This window comes from Malaclemys terrapin, chromosome 3 (genome assembly GCF_027887155.1).
Source record: "Malaclemys terrapin pileata isolate rMalTer1 chromosome 3, rMalTer1.hap1, whole genome shotgun sequence".
Taxonomy (NCBI): Eukaryota; Metazoa; Chordata; order Testudines; family Emydidae; genus Malaclemys; species Malaclemys terrapin.
Window position 1 is genome coordinate 186,648,038 of NC_071507.1, and position 22,425 is coordinate 186,670,462.

The following is a 22,425-nucleotide window of genomic DNA, read 5'->3' on the forward strand; positions in this document are numbered from 1 at the left end:
GTAATCCTTGATACTGATGGCACCTATATATTTTTTCAAAACTGGAAAGGCTTCTGTTATTTAACACAGTTCACTAACCATACAGATTTCATCAACTTTATGGATACAGATAATGCCCCCAAATATTGGATTTAAATTACAGCTTTCACTGTTAGTGAAAGCTCTAGTTAAGAACTACAAAATGGTTTTCATGATAACCCCATTGTCAGATGCAATTTTCTGAAAAGTTTCCATTTGGACTGAAACTTTCCGTGCATGGTCTCAGCCCAAAAGGTGCACTTTATAGACATAAAAAAGGAAAAAAAAGGTTAAAAAAATAAATCAAGTTGCTAAAATGTACCCTTAACCATTTTTTATTTAGAGAAGTCAGTATATAACCATAAAGTCATATTAAAGTGGGACACTAAATTGTAACTGTATTGTATATTTCAATTATGCTTAACACGAATACATATATCACTTATACATTTCTTGCTTCAAGAAATTTCTATTCCTCTAGAGCCTCAGTTCTCATATCTTCCTGTTTTAATTTGTACAAAAATATAAAAGTGTACAAGGATTAAATTGTCTACTACCTGCATGGATGGATGACTGTGTACAGTAGTCAATGGGGCCAAGTGAAATTCATTCTAATAGTTATGTGCAATCATGCATCCAAATGTAGAAAACCACAAAAATTTACAGCAAAAAAGAGGAAAAGGCTTTATGAAATAACCCTGAATTAAACACATGATCTTCCACATATATACCTATTTGTGGGTTTGGGTGAGTGTGGTGCTTGTGGTTTTAAGATCAAGCCACCACATGTTCTTACTGGATCAAATATGTCTAGAACTATTGTTAACAAATAAATTTGAAAATAATACAGAGGGGCACCACAGAAAGAATGCATTATGGATCTATAACCACTTGATTTTCTTCATCTGCTTGGTGATAATCCTTGATGTACTGGCAAAGTAGCTGACCTCAAGACAACAGACTAATTGATTCAAAATGATCCTTCAATAATTTCAATATTGTGTGCTTTGCTTAAGTTTTTCTCCTAACATTAGCATATCAGGTGATAGTGAAAGTTATTTCACTATCAAACAATACATTTGCTCATATCAAAGAGTCCTCGATAAATATAAGTAGTACACTCAAATCACAAATAAGAATAATACACTTTTTCCTGTTGAACATAGTAGAAAGGAATATATACTACAAAAATTGAGTTGTCTTACTGGGCATCAGACCTTCCTTTCTACTTTTCAGATCTGAAGAGTGGTAGAAAATCAATTGTTGGCTCCATACTGCAAGATGCTGTGTGCTCTCCACTGTCACATCAATGAGAGTTTGAGTGCACTCTGCAACTTTCAGAACTGGGCCCTCTAATTAAAAAACTATTTGACAGCAAAGATAGCGTGACATCTTTTATGCAACATACAATATTTTACACATATAGAAATACATACACACATACAAACAAAAAGGGTTTTTGTTTTGTTTTTACCTAAATGCAAACTGGATGAGGATCCATGTGATGAAAGTGATGGCGGTGGCGTAAGTGAATGTCCTGGAGTTTGGCTTGGCAGAGGCATGCCTATTGGACTTGGAGAGGAGGAAAATCCCAGACTATTGTAAAATGGCTGCCCTATGGGTGCTAGGCTGCTACTAGATCTTTTGTACAAGTCAGAGCTAGTAGATAGAGAATCTCTCCTTGTGGCACTACTACTTGCAGAACTGCCAACTGAAGAAGAAATAAAAAAACCCTAATTACATACAGTGTCAACTGAATAAAACCTATCCCCAATTACAGCTGGGCAATAACAGATGTGATCACAATAACTATAACAATTGTTATGATAAAGACAATTACTGTGATAACCGTACATGCTTTTGAATAAATCACAAACGGGTATAAACATACCACAGATAAGGAAGTATTTTAACTCAATGCCCAAATCTTTTTTGACATTTCACTTCAGACTTTTTACTGGTATATTGTAGTACTATGTTTTAGTGTCCTGGCTTCAGGCTTTGGGATCAGTAGTCAGGAATTTCCTACACTATGCTTTATATGATTCAGTGGTGATGAAAGTATTGCCACTAATATCTGCAAAAAAAATTCTCCACAGGAAATAATTCAAGTTGGTGTCACTTGGTTTCAGGAAACAGGCTGGATAAAATAAAAGTATTTGCTTAAAAGCTGAGAAAATAAAATAACGAATCTCCTTCACTTTTGTCCCAGCTGCTACTGAATGTCTCTTCTTTGTCATATACCTCTTAGAACTGTGGAAACCAACTGGCCACTTTAAGTAATTCTGCTCGAGTCAGTTTTCAAATTCCCTGAGAGAATTGTTGGTTTTCAAAGAGAATATTTTGGATGAAGATCATAAAGGGGTATAAGCTGAAAAGAGGAGAAGCAGAGCACAGAATGGGATAAACAAAATAAGGTGAGAATTGGGTACAGCTTTAAATAATATTGTGGCATTGCTTGAAAGTAAATTATGGACTAGAAGCTTAGGCTAAATTGTGTTAGTGAAGGACTGCTATATTGCCCAGTATTATCTGCAGGCCGATGACCATTCTAGGATAAATTAAGGGATACATATGAATCATCATTTTACAAACTAAAAAATTCTGTAATGTTATGTAATAGTGCAATGTTAAAACAAAGTTCCTGTTTTAATTTTGAACATTTCTAGCACACTGGAGAATGTAACTAAGGCTGCTGAATTTCCAAAAATAATGAGCACAGCTTGAACTCACTTTGGCAAATTGATTTTTATGTCAGTTTAAAAAAGGACAGGATCAAAGCTGACAGTTTTAAGCTCTGACATATGTATAAATAATAGGTGGGGCTGGTAGCACTGCCTACTATGAAGGTTGCTTGACACTTTCTAGGACTGGTAGCACCATGTATTATAACAAGATCCTGTTTTTCAGTTGCTTTTAAGTTTAACCATTTGGGCTGAAACTTTCCTTGCTGCATTCCTGCCTCAAGCTGAATTTTTTGGAAAATTTCATTCAGAACAGTTCAGCCATTTCAGAGAGACTGGGGTTAGTGAGGAGTAAGTTTTACTTATGTTAAATTCTGGCAACTTTTAAGAAGCTCTAGTATCCCCATGGTTTGGAGCAGAAACTTTAAATTTGGCTGGGGGTGGCCTTTGTGTCAGGGATGAGCCTTTTGCTGTCCCTGTAAAAACTGTCCAGATTTGTTCAAATGATAAGCCTTTGGGGGGAGGGGGAATAGTTTGCATATGCTCAGTAGAGACTAGAGTGTCAGCTAAAATCTCCAAAAAGTCTAAACTAGACATATCCCATCCCCCAAGACTAAGCAGGACTTTCCACGCAACTGCAGCTCTGGGATGTTGCATGCTGTGCCAGGGCTGGACACCAGAACTGATAGTATGGAGACACTCTCTTCTGTGCTCTTATTGCCTTCTGCTGATGGGCCCAGGCACTGAATGGGACAAGAAGGTTTGGACTGGGAGCATACTGGGCAAGGAGAAAGAATCAAAGGAGGCCTGAGATCAGAGGAGATGCCAACGTGGAGACTGGGACAAGGAACTGGGGGGCAGAGACAAGACACTGACACTAGAAAAGGAGCCCAGGGACAGAGACATATCAGACAAGGAGCTAGGGGATGATGGGGCTGGGGGGCGAGGGGGTGGCCACAGAATGGAACTGGGACTGGCTGGGCACGGGCACTGGATAGAAGGAGCTGGGAGATATTAAGAAACCTGGGACGAGAAGTGTGAGGAGTGGAGAATGGGTCTAAAAGTACCAACCCTGCTGATGAACAATATGGGTGTCTACTTGATGCAATATGACTGAATTTTGTTTTTTTAGTTGACCTTTTTAAAAACTAAGAAATTGCATACAAAGAACTACATGAAAAGAATGTTATGAAGGTTGCAAGTGCAAGAATTCACAAGTCAGAAAATGCCAGAATTAAGGTTGCCTAATGTGGCCCCTTTGGGAGTATGCATTACAATACAATCTTTAATTACATGATTACATCCTATTTTTTCCACTACCTTTTTCAGTGCATAGAGATGTCTTAATGAGTAGCTATTCAATATTTTGTTTTCCTTACACTGTTCAATAGGTGACCCCATATCTTATTTACTACATATAATTTCCTCATTGATTTTTCTGTGGCATTTCTCACTATATATCCAAGTGCTTCACAAAATTAATGAATTTATCTTCACAATAGCTCTGAGAGATGAGTGGGTGTATTACCTCATAGACTTCAGTTGCAGCTGTGAGTGCTCAGCATTTCTGCAAATCAGACCCCAAAGTCTCAAGTCCAGCACCAACAAACTGAGGAACACAATTAATGACCACCTTTGAAAAGTTTGATGTAAGTAACTTGCCCAGTATCACACAGGATCTCTGTGGTAAATGCAGGAATAGAACCCAATTCTCCAAGGCAGCATTCAACTGCCTTCACCATGAAACCATGTTTTCTCTTCCTGCATTCCTCTGCCTCACTACACATTTTCTAACTTCTACAATAAATGAAGAAAGGTTGTACAGACTCTCCTTCACTATACAACCCTGATTCATCCCCAAAAGCAGGTCCATCTAGTGCACTGAATAAGGTAGGGGTCCTGTGGAATAAATAGGTCATGATCATGTAATTAAAATTGTAGCATAATGCATGAGCACAACAGGGCCAAATTAAGGGTGCACGAGCAACCTTAATACTGAGCATTTCCTAAGTGCTTGACTCTGCATCCTTAACAATGTTCTTTTAATGTAAGTTTGTGTGTGTAACTTGTATACGAGAGCAGAGTAGTACAATTCATAGTCATCACAAGCATGCCTGCCTCTTTTTGCGCCACTTTGTTTCCCAGCCAGTAGGTCAGTTAGGATATTAGGTTTACCACAGATTTACTTTGGAGTGCCTAATTAGATTTTGTTTAAAATTTTTATTTTTACAGGGAAGAGCTATGTTTTTGCCTGTCAGTCTTCATTCTTCCCATTTAATTAGTACCCAGGTCTTGAAAGGCACTGAGTGGAGACAGAGAGAGAAGCTCTGTCAAGTCAACTATTAAGCAAATTCCCCTTGAATTTGTGGCAAGTATGCATTAACATCATTTTACAAGGAAGGAGTTGTAAAGTTCAGTTCAGTTATCAAGCTGTTATAATTAGTATTTTTATCAGCAACTATATAGCTTTTAAAAAAGGCTGTGGTTTGGTAGGTATCAACTATACGTGGCACAAGGGCACCTGAATATATTAGTTTTAGGTAGCAACTCATCCTAAGGGTTCCACTACACTTCTCAAAATACAAAACACCGACTGCTTCTCTCCTCATGAAGGGCTGCCCTGTCAGTAAAGTCAGCTGGGGTAACGATTGAGAGATTTCAGCATCTGGGGGCTGTGGCCAAGGCACCCACTTCTATATAACAGAGGCTCAAGCTGTTGATTTTCAAGACATGCTGGAAGGGTCATTTTTGCCTCAGTGGTGGGCCAATACATGGTTGACATTTATTTAAGTTGTGGGGTTGTCTTTTTTATGCTGCTGCTCAACAAGTTGTGCATTTAAAAATATTCTACATGTTTAGAGATTTCCTACAGGGTTTATATCTTATAAATTAAAAATATATATACACATACGATTCACTTCATCAGCCAATAAAGTGCAATCAAATCTGGAGCAGAACAGGGCTGTTGTTTAACAGTACACAGAAAGACTACAGTGTGGTTCAGCAGAGAAATCTACATTTAAAAATTCAGAAATGGGAATGCACAACTACTTTGCAAATAAGGCCCATCTGCATCAACACTGCTTGAGATCATTTGAGAACACAACTGAATATTCTTCTAGTTTTTTTTTTTTTTTTTTTTTTTTTTTTTAAAATAAAGGGGTCATATTTGGGTGCTCTTAAATCCCCCAAAATTGGCATAAAAGCCAGACTGTAAGCTTTGATTCTGGATTTCCTAGCTTTAGTAGTTTTATCACAATGAATGTTATTCATATTCTTTAGTGCAAAACAATGTTGAGACAACCTGTATATATGCCATACTTAAAAGAATATTTTTGAAGTGTGTAAGCTCAAAATTTTGCCCCAATATTTATTCATTTGCAAAGCGCATGCAATTGTTAGTGTGTTCTACTGATGTTATTTTTCTAAACTAAACTTAGCTGAGGAAGAGATTTTCTACAAAGATAGTTCAGTTTCCAGCTTGTAGAGTTTATGAACAAATGATTTTAACAGGAAAAGCTACCTCTCCATGTGCTCTTATGTGAATAAAAAAAGTATGTGTCAAGTTTCTACTACAATTAAAAAAAAAAAAATCAAGAACATTATGGCTATATGTCATATAGTGTTTTTCAAAACAGACAACTCAATTTTGGGACATCTATGATAATGATTAAGGCCACAATCCTGCCCAGAATTACAGGCATGCTTAACTATACTTATCAGAGCAATCTAAATGAAGACTATGAGACTACCAATTGGAGTAACTCTTTGCAGAATCACAGCCTAAGGCCCTTTAAAATATCATTTAAGGGTGAGCACAACACTTGGTCATATCTGGTGCATGTGTGTCAAATACTATTTCAATCAGTACTTTTAAAATCATTTAAAAAATTTTTTTCAAGACATAAAAAGCAAGTTACACCTCAAAAGCAATGGGCTAATCAATGGTTTTATAATATTTTTAAAATCACAAAATGCAGTATTGCCTGAGAAACTTCCTAAAAATAAACACACATAAGAACATTCTAGACCAGTGTACAGTGCTTATTATAGGAGAGTAATTATTTTTGGAGAGGTTTATGACTGAGGTGTATTTTCTTTTTATAACTAATTTATTAAGAGAACAAGTTGCTTCTTATACAGATGGCCTAGTGGATCAAATAGCCTCTTGCTCTTCTCTCTAGATTATGTGGCTATTTTTGTTTTAAACCTGAATAACCTATTTTTCAAGTTCTATCTGGAAATATGTGTGGATACAAGAGTCATGTATTTTTTCCTTAAAGCACAAATCTCATAAAATCTCCTCACTATATTAAAGAACCTACCTGATGAGCCAAATCCACCAAGTGCAGAGCCGATAGCTGCTCCTAAGGAGCTGCTACTTCCAAAGCCAAGAGATGTACTTCCTGGTTGGCCAGGACCATGTGAAAAAAGGGAACTGCTCTGGGAGTTATTGGTCAAAGAGTTACTGCCATAAAATGAATTAGATTGTAGACTACTATTTGTTTGCTGCTGCGGCTGTTGTGGTTGGGCACCAAGTGGCCGAAATAGACCGTTCGTGGCTCCCGCGAGATTGTTTGCTGTTCCTCCAGCTGAAGCTGCTGCAGCTGTAAGACACATGTTTTCAATCATCATAATGGCTCTCTAAAACATTTTGACCTTGCAAATGGATTATTCAGATCTAATCTTATGCTCATGGATCCCTCCCAAAGAAGTAGATATGTACACCTTAAATTAAGGACTAAAATATACTTTGCAATATTATACAATTTTGATTATCCAAGGAAAAAATTAAGACAATTCTATTATTGGATAATTGAGGCTGTGGGAAATTGTCAATGCAATTCAGAAAATTTTCAATGTAGACATGACTGTGTGCAGAACGGGATTTTGGTAATCAAGGTTAGGATAGCAGAGTTGTAACTAACAAATTGAAAGATGTCTTCATCTGCAACTCTCAAAAATGAGCTCTGGATAAAAATAAGCAGCTGGAGAGGGCCAACAAAGTCTTATTTTCTGAGATTTTCTACAAGTTCATTTTGTCCATCTGGTGCCAGGAGTTACGATGTACTAAACAAATAAGAGCACCACACCCTACAACTAATGAAGGGTAGAAAATAGAACCAGAACCTTCTGATGTCATTAAGTTCTCCCTTTCTTCCTATTATCCACCGTACATTTTAATCCTTGCTGCTTTCTCTATGAGGCCCCAGGGCAATCCATAACCTTCTGCCAGGCCGAAGCAATGAAATGGTGCTTCCCAAGGGAAAGCATCCTTTTAGAGACTGATGGGAAGTGCATGTATATGCGTGGGGAGAGGGGAAAGAAAGAATGCACTCTTTTAGAAGCAGCAATATTTGCAGGGACGTGCCTGTATGTGTATGAGGAGAGGGGTGAGGAAAAAAAGGGAGGGATGCTATACCTTTGAGAAGCAGCCGTATTTGTAGGGGTGTGCCTGTATGGGGGAAGGCATGAGAGAAAAAGGAAGGAGAGCATGTATGGTATATCTTTCAGAATCAGCAATCTTTGCAGGGTTTACATAGAGTAAGAACCGTAATTAATACTGAATATTCCTCAACACAGATTAGAGTGAGAAGTTTCAATATAAAACTTGAAAAAAATGTGTGGCAGGTCTAATACTTACCTGCTTGTGCTGCTGCGGAACTAATTATAACAGGAGTTGAGGCCACCAATCTGACCGGTGCTCCAAGGCCAGTTCTTGCTCCAGGGCCTACTACTAAGGCACCAGTCTGATCATAATAGGCAGTAGGGGCTAGTACTTGATAGCCTAGACAATACAAAAAAAAAAAAAAAAAATGTTTACTAGTAAAAACATTTGTTGTGTGTGGGGGGGGGGGGGGGGGGAGAGGAGAGAGAGAGAGGGGAAGCACAGGTCAGCATCTCTCCTCTCCTTGGAGAATTTTATGCCAATGAACAAACCCAGAAAGCAGTATTTTTGCAATATTCCCTAAATGTCAACGAGATCTTAGGTGGAGCTAAACATCTAGAAAACCATTTTGAAAATAATTTTCATGTATACATACATTTACACTGGAAAAATGTCAATGAAACTGGGAAGCTCTAATATTGTACATCCCAAAGTAGTGCAAAAACTTGAGCTTCCCTAAACTGTTTTTTAATTCTGAAATATCGATTCTCTTTAAAAATCATTTTTTCCTATGTGGCATTGAAGTTTAGAAGCACTATTTTTTACTTTCAATGTTAATAAGCAGGTTTCTGATTCCAGGGTTTAAAGAGCAACATAATTTGCCATAGTTGAGTGGAATCTTCTAATCTATTTCTTCTTATACTTAATATATCTTCTATTTCTTCCAGTCTACCATTAGTTGTAAGTAAATATATAGAGAGAGCTAAAAAAACAAAACAAAAAACCCTCGCCCCCATCACCACTCACATACATACCACTTAAATTAAATTAGGAGTGGGATTGAGAGTTTCTTGCATTTCCAGGCAAAACCACATTTAAAATCCACTGACAAGAAATATTTTGGGGGAGGACTGTTCCTGCAGTACAGGTGGGAATATTAAAATTAAGTGCTGAAATTAAAATGACTCTGTCCTAGTCAGTTTCACTTTGAAACTCACAGAAAATATTTTGTCCTACAAATGAAACTGATTAAGTTTATGTCAGTTTCACTCTGGAATTTTGAGGGTTGGGTGAGGGGAGAGAGAAAACAAAAAAGGCTCAAAATGAAAGCAGAACAGAGAAGGGAGGGACACAAAAAAGGAGACTAAGCAAGAACAAAAAGGAGGCATGAAAAGGAGAGCTTGGCTAGGAAAACACATCTCTCTTTCTCTCGCCAAATCAAAATGCACAGACAGAAACATACAGATATAGATAAACTTGTGTCATTATAAAGTACCTAATATGAATAAAGGCCTCAAATGGAAAAGGAGGGAACGATATATAATTCCAGAAAGGGAGAGGGTAAGACAGAAAAAATAAAAGCAATTGCTTAAATTTATTTAGGTATGTATTTAAACAAAGTAAAATCAAGGCGATCGTTCCGTATGCTTCCCCTACAGGCAAGCAAGTTCAAATATATATAACTGGGGTGGCCAAACTATGGCTCTTGTACAGTTAAAGTGCGGCTTGTGGAGCCTCCCCCCCCCCCTCCCTTCTCTGCCTACCAGGCTCAGAGGAGAGTTCAGGGCTTCTGCCCTGAGGGGTGGAAAGGAGGGAGTGGTGCTAGGGGCTTCTGCCAAAGATGACTGATGCTTGTTGAGAATGGGGGGGGGGCACAATTTAAAGACCCCCTCAACAGTGAGTCACAACCCCAGCACGCCCCCACCCTTTACTCTCAACGACACCTCTCTGCAGCTCCCAAGGGTTAGCTTTGCGTGGAGAAGCAGTGGCAAAACAGCTGTGAGCTGCAGAGAGGGGCCTCTGATTTAGCTCTGAAGGGAGAAGCAGTAGCAAAAGCAGCATCTCTTCCTGCAGCTCCCAGCTGCTTGCAGCTGCCTCTCCCCAGGGCCACAGCTCCCAGCTTGCCGGCTGCTGTGCAGGGCGGGGGCCCAACAGCACTACATGACCAAGCACAGCCAGCAAACACTAGCAAAAATCAGAAGGGGGCAACATGCTGCCTCTGGCTTCTGCCCAGTGGCGAAGGGGAGTTCGGGACTTCAGCTCCAACCCTTGGCAGGCACCTCCCATGGAGCTGTAGCCCCGAGACCCCCCCCCCATTCCAGCAAGCCCCAAGACCTGGCAGTCGCACCCCATCTCTCGAACATCTGAAGATTGTTGTACGTGGCCAAGAGGGTCAGAAAGTTTAGCCATCTCTGATATATACTATTGCATTAAAATAATGCTAAAGTACTGCAAAGGTTGCAAAAAAAATCAAGCACATTAAAGTTAGGAAATGCCAGAATTAAGTTTACCTGTGCAACTTTAATTTACATGATCACATACTATATTTCCACAGGATCCCTGCCTCATTCAGTGCACAGGATTGATGGTGTTCCTCAGAAGGGAAGCTATTCAGGTTTTTAATCATTTTCATCAAATGTGTTGTCTCAGGCTTTACTTAACATACCCCCATCCAAACTCAGTAGTCTGTGTACGGATATTTATGCAATATTCCTCTCTATAGTATCTGAGTACTTCACAAACATTAATGAATTTATCTTGACAACACTCATGGGAAGTGAGGTCTCACTGTCATGCATCCACTAATGTTGGATACTCAACATGAGATGTCTAAGGCCTGATTTTTTCAGAGTACTTCACATTTTTACAACTCCTGATATATTCAAAGCACAGGTCCAACCAACTTCAGCTTTAGTAGTGAGTACTCAGCACTTCTGTAAATCTGACCTCAGGATCTCAAGTCAGGTACCCAGAAGATGAGGAACAAACAATTAGAGGCCACCTGTGAAGTTTAGTTTAAGTCACTTGACCAGCACCACGCAGTAACAGGGACACAATCAAAATCTTCAGCACGGTAGTCAACTGCCTAATCACAGTATCATCCTCTCTCTTCCTGCAGTCCCGTTTCATTCACTCCACACCTTTCAACTTCCGTAACAAATAATACAAGGATCCTATAGACTACAGCCACATTCACCCTAACCTCAATTCATCCCCAGAGCAGGTCCATCCTGTGCACTGATTAACACAGAACCTGTGGGGAAAAAATAATGTGAGCATGTAAGTAAAGATTGCAAATTGAAGATGGCACAAAGAAGCTGAATAAAGTTGCACAGGCAATCTTAATTATTAGATTTCCTAATTCGAGTGCTTGACTTTGCAACCTTGATGCGCTTAAAAATGTCATTTCTTAAGCTTTTAAAAAGCAAACTGAAAAACAAATTCCACCATGTGGAACCCCATCAACCCCCATGAGGATGATCAGATTTCAGCACATATCTCCTCCACTGGAGCTATAAGAACAACCCTGAATAAGTTTACCAGCATACTTCTTACAAGAGACACTTTGCAAGTGGGTTCCCACAGCGAATGGCTAGTCAGCAGAAAAATGATGAAACTCTAGACCCCTAGGTTCAATTCAAGGCTACAGAGGGGAATGTGCTGTAGAGGTTATAAACCCTGCTGCCGTGTCCATCTCTGCTGCTATTGCCTGCAGCATGTCACTGTCCCCACCCCTTATGCATTCCAGTCAGGCTGCTTCCTCCTCCTCTTCCACAATGACAGCAGAGTGAGCACTGAAAGCACAGGAAAGAGTCTCCCTGCTCTCAGTTCCAGTGCCTGGTGCCAGTACAGTCCCAAACACCCAGGAAGGGAAGTCCTGTTCAGCTCCTGAAGCTGTGGACTAGTGCATGCTCAATGCCCTTGGAATCTTTGGAGAATTTTGATGCCAACTCTTACAAGCCTGCATTAGGCATGTGCAAACAGCAATTTTCAGAGGCCTATAATTCAATTAAGTTTGGTCAGATTTTCATGGGGGCAGCAGAATGTACCTCCTGCCAAATTTTGCATCCGTTTCAAGCCAAGGAAGCACTACAGTTTTTCAACTAAACAGTAGTAAAAACTTTTTTTTCAAAAACATTGGTGAAACAATGCATTTCCCCCTACCCTCATTCTCAGAACTGGTGGAACTGTTTTTGCTGAAAATTTAAAAACATTCAACTTGAGGCAAACACCCAGCATGGAAAATTTCAAGCCTGAACAGTTACAGTTTGGCAAAAGTTATAAGCAACTGAAAACAGCGTTGTATAATGTAAAGTGTTAGACAACCTTAACTACAGCCTATGCTGCCAGCTCCACCTATAAAACTGCCGTGCTGCCACAGACTTCACCACTAAGACAGCTACTTTTCATATGCTAGAAAAGGGTGAGGCTTTCTGACTGCACTCAGCTCTAGTGAAGTTCTGTAAAGAATGCAGAATAGAATATTAGAAGATAAGTGATATAAAATGCACAGCAGAAAAACACTCCTTACAATCTGTTACTATACACACTTATTACAAACATTAGTAATAATGATCCAACTACCAGTATTTTCACCTCCCTTTTATTTACACGTCTTCCAATGATGGACTTTTAACTGATTACTGGTATGCCACAATAAATCTATTTTTTCAGAACTAGAAAGGGAAAAAGTTACTTACCAGTACTTTTGTTTATTTGAGTCTATTGCCTTTGCATATCCACACTCCTGAAATGATGCCATAACAGAGAAACATCTAAAAAGCAGTGACTGCTGAGGCTGTGCGCGCATACCCCACACGACCATCTAAACAGTCACAGCTCTCTAGATGGTTTCAGGCTCACAACACCTGTTTATGTATTTTTCCAAAGCGGGGGGGGGGGGGGGGGGAGAAAGGTGTGTAGGGAAAGGAGGTTCTATGTTTACACAAACTTGGAATAATGCAATGTGTTAATATCAGAGCTCAGAAACTACTTTGTATTTCAGATTCACTAAAATTGTTGACCACCATGAGGTGTTGTTTCTGCACCATGTCCAGGTGTGAAAACAGATTGGAGATGTCTAAGGAACAGGAGGATTCCAGATGCTGGTGGTATTTGCTTGTCACTGTTTTATCCATGATCTCTGGCAGTTTGCTAATGAGCGATAATTGGCTAGGGCATTAGTGTCAAGAGACTGTTTCCTGAGCAAGGCCTGGACTACGGACACGTTTGAGATCCACTGGCAGTTAGCATCCTCTCCCGCACGCCCTTCCCCCCCCACGTTTTTGTGATGCATAAATGCTCTCTGCCAATAAAAGTCCTCAGCATTGCCCACTCAATCTCCTCAGACATAAGGAACAGGGCCCCAGTGACTAAATTGTTGAGAAGATCCCATTAAGTACATTTTAGAACTTTAGAATAAGACACTATGTAAACTGTATTCCCGCCTGCCTTGACATCAAGACCACCCTTCATCAGATTTCATCAGTGAAAAATGAAACCTCACAGAAAGATGATTCAAACTACCCCTCCCATGCCCCCTTCCCTCTTCATACAGGACCTTGCAGACTTAGGCCAGAAAGAAATCGGTAAGATTCAACATGGCCTCCCACCTATCACTTCTCTCCCTACTCCTGTCACAGATCTGTGGTTCCTTGCCTGCTCTCCTCCTCTAACCTCTCCACCCACCTGTTCCAGTGACCACATGCTCTCTCACATCATGATCTTCATTGCGCCTATTCATCTTTCTCCTCAACTAGACCCCTCACTCCCAGCTCACTGCCTTCACAATGCAAGCATACTGTGGTCTCCTCATCTGTAAAATAAAAGCTGCTGCTCTAACACCATCTTTAATCCTCTGAACACAAAAGTGCCATCTACAACTGCTGCCTCAAGTTCCTCTGCACTCTCTGATTCCCCTGCAGTTTGGCATACCCACTCTCCACTGAAACTGCTTTCACAAACCAAAGACTTCTTTTCACCTGAACCTCATGGCTTCTACTTCATCCTTAGTCTTCATCACTTCCCATTATACTTTTGAAAGCACTGATCATACCCTCCCCCTTTCTTGAAATCTGTTCTCTTGGTTTTTTTAACTCCATCTTCCATTTCTCCTCCTATCTAGTAATTCTGTCAGCATTTTTTATGGCGTTACTCATCCTTTCCTTCCTCTTCTAATCAGGGAAGCTACAGTGCTCTGTCTAGGCCTACTCCCTCTACATCATTTCTCTAGTTGATTACATAGCTTCAATTGCAATCTTTACACGTACAACAGGAAAAATCTACTGTCCTGTCTCCTTCCATCCAATCCCATACCACAGCCTAGCATCTCCTCCTGGATGTCTTACTGTCAATTTAAATTTAACATCACTAAATCTGACTCGTCTTCCCTCCTAAATCCTCCACCACTCCTCTCTCAATCACTGTTCCCACCATCACCCTGCATTCTCTCATAATCTGAAGGTCATTTTAGATTCCACACTTTCAACCTTGAGCTACCCATCCAGGATACGTCTAAATCTTGCTGCTGCTTCCTTCTCAACATGTCCAAGATCCACCCTTTTGTTTCTGCATTCTAAACTAAAATGCTCAACCAGGCCCTCTTCATCCCTGTTCTTGATTACTGCAACCTTCTCTTCTTTTTGTTCCTGTCGTAAGAATGGCCATACTGCGTCAGACCAATTCCTCGGACAGACACTTCAGAGGGTAAGAAAAGAATAGGGCAGTTATCATCCCATTGTCCAGTCCCAGCTTCTGGCAAACAGAGGCTTAGGCACACCCAGAACATGGGGTTGTATTCCTGACCATCTTGGCCAATAGCCATTGATTCACCTATCCCAACTTCCAACTCATTTGTTGTTCTGACCATGTAATCTAACACCCTTTTAACCCCTACACTAGCTCCTCTTTCCTCACATCAAATTCAACCTTCTTGTCCTTCACTACTCAGTCATTTCCTCGTCATCTATTTGCCTGTCACTTTGCCAATGCTGCAAACCTTCTGCCACAACCATCTTTGTGTTTTCTTCCACGCTGTCTTTTAAGCATGGGCCACCCATCCCACCACAATGTCCTTTTTCAAATCCCTCAAGATCCATCTCTACCATTATACCTATGGAAACTGTCAATGGAAAAACAGATGGCCATTGGAAACTGATGATAGCTATTATCTATATCATATAAAACTTAGACAAATGTTTAAAATGACTGATCAAGTTATGCACATAAGGAGTCAAAGTAATAGCATGTTCTTTAGTCTTACTCCCTTCCCTATTCCTTCCAATTGTTTTGTTATACCAACTAGTTGCATCTTGTCTCAATTGAAATGCAAGCTCTTCAGAATAGCGACTCTCATTCTTCTACATGTATATACCTCATCTAGCAGAGTGTGACTTCAGAGCACTACCATAACATAAAAAGTACAACCTCCCTTTGCTGAGGATGTTTGTAGTGCCATGTATAGCCTATATGCTTACTAGAATTCACACATGCACTTTATCCAGGACCTTGTGTACTATTTGAATTTGACTGATGGTCTGAGTCTCTGGGATAGGGTAAAGCATCTATTATTAGATGCAAAAACAGTCTTCCTCCACCCCGGTCATCTCAACACTACCAAGGCTCATGCTGCACCAAGTCACCAGCAGCAGACCTGCACTAAAACAAGGACAGATGAGTCAACGAGGCAGATCTTGGCGTGTCCAGTCTTGACTGAATCATCATCCATGATCAGACCATGGTGATGCTAGTTTTACTGACAGATGACACTGCATTAATCATGATGTAATGAAGTTGAGCCCACTGCCAGATTTTACCCTGTGAACGCACCACATCTGAGACTGTCCCATTTTTATCCTTTTTAGATTTCCTGATACCGAGTTATACTATCTACACACTAAAATAAGCGGACTGAGCTAAGGTAATTGTACAGATTGAACCCCAAACTCCCTTGGCTTTGGTGGTTTCAAACAGAACTAATATTTTCACAAGATGTATTTTTTTTAAAGTCTAATACAAATAAAAATAGAAAAAAATTACTAAACTAAAAAGTAACTTGGTATTTGAATTGCTTCATTATGTATTCAGGATGATAGGTTTTGTACATTGTGCTTCCATGTTGTGAGATTTAGATGTCAAAGATAAATCTTTTATAAGTGTTCCATATGGAAACAGTTGAAACAATAACGGTGCTAGTAGAAACCACATCACACTTCATAATTAAACTAAACAAATGAGTTTAACATGAAAGCTGTTCTGAATACAAAATTGAATAAAACACCTCTCTTAAAAAAAAGACTGCATTAAGTTTTTTATGCATGTGTGTGTTCAAATATGGTGTCTCAAACTAAGTTTCCAACCTTGCAGAACTCTATCAGGGACTAAAAAACCCCTTGTAAAATATCCCTTTCTTTTCTCTCCTTTGAAGATCCATTTTAGCTTGAACTAAGTGAGTTTTGCTCAGTAAAGTTAGAGCAGATCCAGTTAAAGAGGCCAGAATGTAGTTAGCTGCTGCTATGTTGTATTAAAAACTTATAGGGCCAGTTTTGACAAATTAAGCACATGCTAATGTGTGCACCTCATTTATGTGCAAATACCCTGTGTATGTTAACACAAATCAGGTGACCACATATAAAACCAGTTACATAGCTGCAGATATTGGAGCCAGCATGCACTGAATGTATTAACAGATGGATGTGTGGATGTCATTATGCATGACTAACTTTGCAGACCTGGCCCACGGGGTTTAACATCTTAGGCTAAATTCTATCTGTAGACTGAGAATTTGCTTACCTGATCATTTTCTTTTAGTAGCTTATCTCCTCTTTTATCACGAACGGAGTGATACATTAGTAGAATTTGGAGACAATCCAATGTTATTGCTGGAGGCTCCAGGACTAAGCCCCACCCTTCAGCTCAGGCCACCCGAATTCTTCCAAAGCTGTAGAAACACGCCAGCAACTGATTACCACCATTAAGACAACAACTTGCTATATAATTGCCTTAAGAATAATTAAAATGTTTAAGTCCCCCTTTAGAAAAAAAATTCCAGATTACCAAGGTGAGATAAACGAGGAGAGAAGATGCTAACAGAAATAAAATTATCAGGTATGAAATTTCTCATTCTGTTGCATGACTTCTCTCCTCAATTCATCATAAATGGGAAGTAGTGAGCTGTGAATCACAAAAACATGTGTGCATGCAAGCACGAGAGAGGTTTTATTATTATAAAGTAGAATAGGCAGAAAAGTAAGTTACCCACAAGAGTTTTGTAATTTAAGGAATTATGTGGGAGCGAACCCTGTAGTATTTGCCTACCAAAGAATCCGCCTGCAGAGGAATGGAAACTTACTTTGAAAATCTTCCTTGGATGAGGCTCAAATTCTTCCCCAAATACACAGGCACACTGCACCACTAGGAACCTTGTAAAAGGAACCTCAATTCTTATTCTACAAATAGGTTCCCAGATGCCTAGCATGCCAAACGGTGCAGTATTTTAACATCTTCCCTGGAAATAACTTGGAGGCTCTAAGGCACTGGCATTTTGGATGGAATGAGATGAACAGGGTACAGTTGGCAAGTGTACTTGTCATGCTTGAGAGGTATCTTTAGAGTGCTAGGAAAGCCTTATTTCCAGTCTGAACTTCAACTTTCAGCTATTGGATTGTGTTTTTAAACAGGGGAATCTCAAGTAGGAGTAGAGAGGTTATTCTACCTTTGTATGTGGCATGGTGCAACCATGGCTGAAATACTGTCTAGTTCTGGTGTCCACAATTCAAGAAAGATGTTGACAAATCAGAGAAGAGCCGTGAGAATGATTAAAAGGATTAGAAAACCTGCCTTATAAATGACAGGCTCAAGGAGCTCAATCTATTTAGTTTAACAAAGAGAAGATTAAGGAGTGACGTGATTACAGTCTAGAAGTACCTACATGGGGAACAAATATTTAATAACGGGCTCTCCAATCTAGCAGACAAAGGGATAATATGATCCAAGACTGGAACTTAGACAAATTCATACTGGAAATAAGGCAGAATTTTTTTTAACGGTGAGAGTGATGAATCACTGGAACAATTTACCAAGGGTCACTGACCATTTTTAAATCAAGCTTGGATGTTATTCTAAAAAAGAGAAGAGAAGTTGTATGGCCAGGCAAGGTGATCACAGTGGTCCCTTCTGGCCTTGGAATCTAGTATAGCTGAGATCACCAGAACTTTGTGATTACGTTCATTTGTAGCATTTAGTGGCCAGGGCCACATTGTGCTGGGTACAGTGCTAACAAAAAGATAAAGCTCTTTTGGGCAGAAACTGTTTCCCCTCGCACCAGAAACATGATTTGACCAGATCAACAAGTAAAGTTTCCTGCTTGAGTTCTGCCTGGAGATCAAAATGTCAATACAGCTAATGGAGAATCTTGGCTTTGAAAAGGTCTGGTCTCCTCTGCAAGTGGAAGGTTCCTTGGCTGTCTATCAAGTCCAAAGTGCCTTCCGAGTCAGTAGAGAATTGGAGGAGGACTTCAACTCTTCCTTTTCTTTCTGTATCTTTTATGTGAATATTTTTGAAAGGTAGCAGATTCTTCTCTGTTCAGGAAATTATTTCCATTGCCATTAAGAAGTTCTGACCTTTAGTTAATCCCTAGTTTTGGAAGGGATATAAACATTCTTTCTTCAATCATAAGCCAGCCTCTAAGCGGAGACAAAAAAAAATTTCCCTTTGATTACCATAACTGCCCACCAGGTGATTTTCTGCACCTTTTTTGAAGCAGTTGGTACTGGCCACTGTCAGACAACATAGTGGATTTGATGGACACTAGTCCCACATGCCACTGATAATGAAAGTTGGTTGTCTGTCAATATATTGTATTTACCTGCCCACGAAGGGACATCCAGATGTGATGGGGAAATGACACCTAATTCTGCATCATATCAGGTGCATGGGGTTCCTTGTTATCAGAAGGAATTTCTGGAGGCGCATTTTGAGAAATCCGACTTTGGGGATAAAACTGATGCATGGAACCAGCAACCCTAGCCATTGGCGATACTTGGCTATGGATGACCACTATCAAAAAACGATTGGTACAATGAAGTTTTGGATCTTTGAAAAACTTTACCATAGTGGTAAAATTAGGGCCAGAGCCATGCCTATTTTGACCCCGTAGGTGCACAATTCTCTGCACTGGGTTTAAAAAGATCTTGATTTTGAACTTACAGATATGAATCTTTCCAGCAGCTGGCAAATTATGAATATGTCTGTTTCTCTTGACAGGGCATGTTGTTCATGAATGGGTGTGCAGTCATCAATTACAATCTGAGCTTTGTTGTGATTTACAGCTAGACTGGGTGTAGGAAATAAATAAAAGATTAATACATGAACTGGACATACACAAATGCTCATTTTGTCTTTGTCATGCTGAGGATTGTTGATTTGAAAATAAATGTATCTAAATTTCCTTGGAAGCTGCTGCTCCAGATTCTTCCCTCTACTAAGGAAATAGCGTCTTCTTGTAAAGCCTTGGCATTGACAGTGATCAATAGATTGCTATGCTGGCTTTGATCGTGAGGATTGAGGTCTCACTGCAAACTCAGCTACTAATTTCTCTGACGTTTTCCCAAAGAGCTCCTCACCTGTAGGTTCAGATTCACAAAAATATCTGTTTTAAGATGACAGCTATTCATGGATAATTGCTTGCTATTCATGAGCGTAGCACTGCTTCCAGGCTCGTCTTTTGAAAGCAGCACTGACCATATAGTCACTACAGTAAGTTAGGAGCCACTTGCTTGTCACCAAGTAGGTTTCTTTACTAAGCACAGGAAATGCTTTTGGTCTGAATGGCTGTGGCTTTGAAATTGATGGATGTGTCCTCATTCTTATGGTCTGTGGAACCTTTCTGAAAGAAGTCCCCATCAGAAGGTGTAACTATGGTGGGGCTACTGCTATTCCAACTAATAAGTGTCTCCTAAAACTTAGACATTTTTCTAAGTTTTTATGTAGTATTTTAGTTTAGTTTGATTTAATAAGTCTTTATTTGATCTTACATCTTTAGAGGTGTCCTCGGGAATGAGTTCTTTGCCAAACCACTGGCATCCTATCCTGGAAGAGTCTGGCTGCGCGCGTGCGGGGGGAGGAGGGGAGAAAAGGAGGAGAAGTGGGGGAGAGGGCAGGGGAAAGAGAGGAGAGGCAGGCGGAAAGGAAGCATGCACATGTGTATGCATAGGGTATTTACCTAGGCAGTTTACAGGTGAGAAGTAGCATACTTTCATGCTGGCCTGGGGACTACCCAATCAAGGACAAATACCTTGATTGTGGGAGTGGCCTGACAGATGTTACTGGGAGCCTGAAAGGATGCCTGCTTACTCCCCCAGCTGCCTAATACCCATGTTAATATTTTAGTAATTATCTAATACCATTCAGAACTTAATTTAGTAAATGAGCCCTGGTCTACACTACGGGGTAAATCCATTTTATAATGAATGTGTCAACACAACCAATCCAGTTCCGTCGATCTAAAGAGCTCTTAAAATCGACTTTGGTACTCCTCCCCGCTGAGGGGAGCAGAGCTAAAATAGCTTTCTGGGGCAAATTTGGGGTAGTGCAGTCTCCCCGTTAATCTCACAGCTATTATGGAGCACAGAGCAAGCAGCAATAACAATGGGAAGATCAGGTTAGACCTGAGCGCAACCAGTCAGCAAACAGCGTCAGCAAGCTTTTAAATGTCCAAAGGCAAATTCTACTACCATTCTGCACTTGCTCAGCCTATAGTTGAGCTGCTCCTTACTACTGTCCAGGCTGCCTGTGTACGGCTTCATGAGCCATGGGAGCAAAGGGTAGGCTGGGTCTCCAAGGATAACTATTGGCATTTCAACATCCCCCACAGTAATTTTCTGGTCTGGGAAGCAAGTCCCTTCTTGCAGCTGTTCAAACAGCCAGGAGTTCCTAAAGATGCGAGCATCATGCACCTTTCCTGGCCATCCCACGTTGATGTTGGTGAAACATCCCTTGTGATCCACCAATGCTTGCAGCACCATTGAGAAGTACCCCTTGTGGTTTACGTACTGGTTGGCAAGGTGGTCCAGTGCCAAGATAGTGATATGTGTTCCGTCAATCGCCTCACCACAGTTAGGGAAACCCACTGCAGCAAAGCCATCCACTATGATCTGCACATTTCCCAGAGTCACTACCCTTGATAGCAGAACGTCAGTGATTGCATTGGCTACTTGAATCACAGCAGTCCCCACAGTAGATTTGCCCACTCCAAAATGATTCCCAACTGACTGGTAGCAGTCAGGCGTTGCAAGCTTCCACAGGGATATCGCCACTCGCTTCTCAACTGTCAGGGCAGCTCTCATCTTGGTATTCCTGCACTTCAGGGTGGGGGAAAGCAACTTACAGAGTTCCAGGAAAGTGGCCTTATGCATGCGAAAGTTTCCCAGTCACTGGGAATCACCCCATACCTGCAACACTATTCAGTCCCATCAGTCTGTGCTTGTTTGCCAGGCCCAGAATCGGCGTTCCACTGTATCAACCAGCCCCACTGCCGCCGTGATGTCCCAATTGCCACATCCTGTGCTTTCAGGAATGTCTGTGTCCACGTCCTCCTCACAATTGTCCTCGTGCTACCGTTTCTTCTTGAAGCAGAGAGGCGGTCACCAGAAGGCTCATTCAGACCGCAACAGCTGCCAGCAGCTCCTGTCCTGCTCCTCAGCCCTGTCCCCCATCCTCTGCTCTGTGGAAATGGGGTACATGGGTGGGGGGGACACACCCTGACTTCAGCACGCCCCCCTTCCCCCTTGGCTCTGCACAACAAGAAGGCGGGTCCCAGGAGCAACTGGCCAGGGGCTCCAAGGCAGAGGGCAGGAGCAATGCGTCTGCAGAACAGCCGGGGAAGGGACACCTGAACATGTCGCCGGATGTGCGCGGCTCTGCTAATCAAGTGTGCCAAGTGCGCAGCACTTGATTGACTCTTGGGCTGCCGCACACCTTAGAGGAAACATTGCTTCCCAGTGTAGACCAGGCCCCAGAGAGGGAAACTTATGGGACTTATCAACATAGAGGACATCTAGACAGTGGCCCAGCACAGACAGGAACGGTGAAGCCTTGTTTGTGCCCTAAGCGACGTCTGACAGTGGGGGAAGAATCCAGGTTCATGATGGTGCAGCTGCATGGGGAATGTAACCTTTATGTACCTCTGTTCTGGTCACAGACCGCTTGATGTGCAGCTTATGCTTTAAAATTATTATTTTTTTAAATTAAATTTAAATTAATGGAGATATCCCATCTCCTAGAACTGGAAGGGACCTTGAAAGGTCATCGAGTCCAGCCCCCTGCCTTCACTAGCAG

General features: G+C 40.8%; 1 protein-coding gene across 6 annotated transcripts in view; it reads right to left on the minus strand.

Moving 5' to 3' along the window:
- Positions 1-22,425, minus strand: part of PUM2 (pumilio RNA binding family member 2) — a 110,564-nt gene that overhangs the window by 22,731 nt on the left and 65,408 nt on the right. For 4 of the 6 annotated variants that reach the window (XM_054021705.1, XM_054021704.1, XM_054021701.1 and 1 more), the window contains 3 exons: positions 8,347-8,490; positions 7,028-7,309; positions 1,493-1,729 (listed from right to left, as the gene is read on the minus strand). In XM_054021705.1, the coding sequence (XP_053877680.1) occupies positions 1,493-1,729; positions 7,028-7,309; positions 8,347-8,490 (663 nt within the window). The remainder of the gene's footprint in view (positions 1-1,492; positions 1,730-7,027; positions 7,310-8,346; positions 8,491-22,425) is intronic. The other 2 variants (XM_054021703.1, XM_054021702.1) reach the window with 1 other exon arrangement.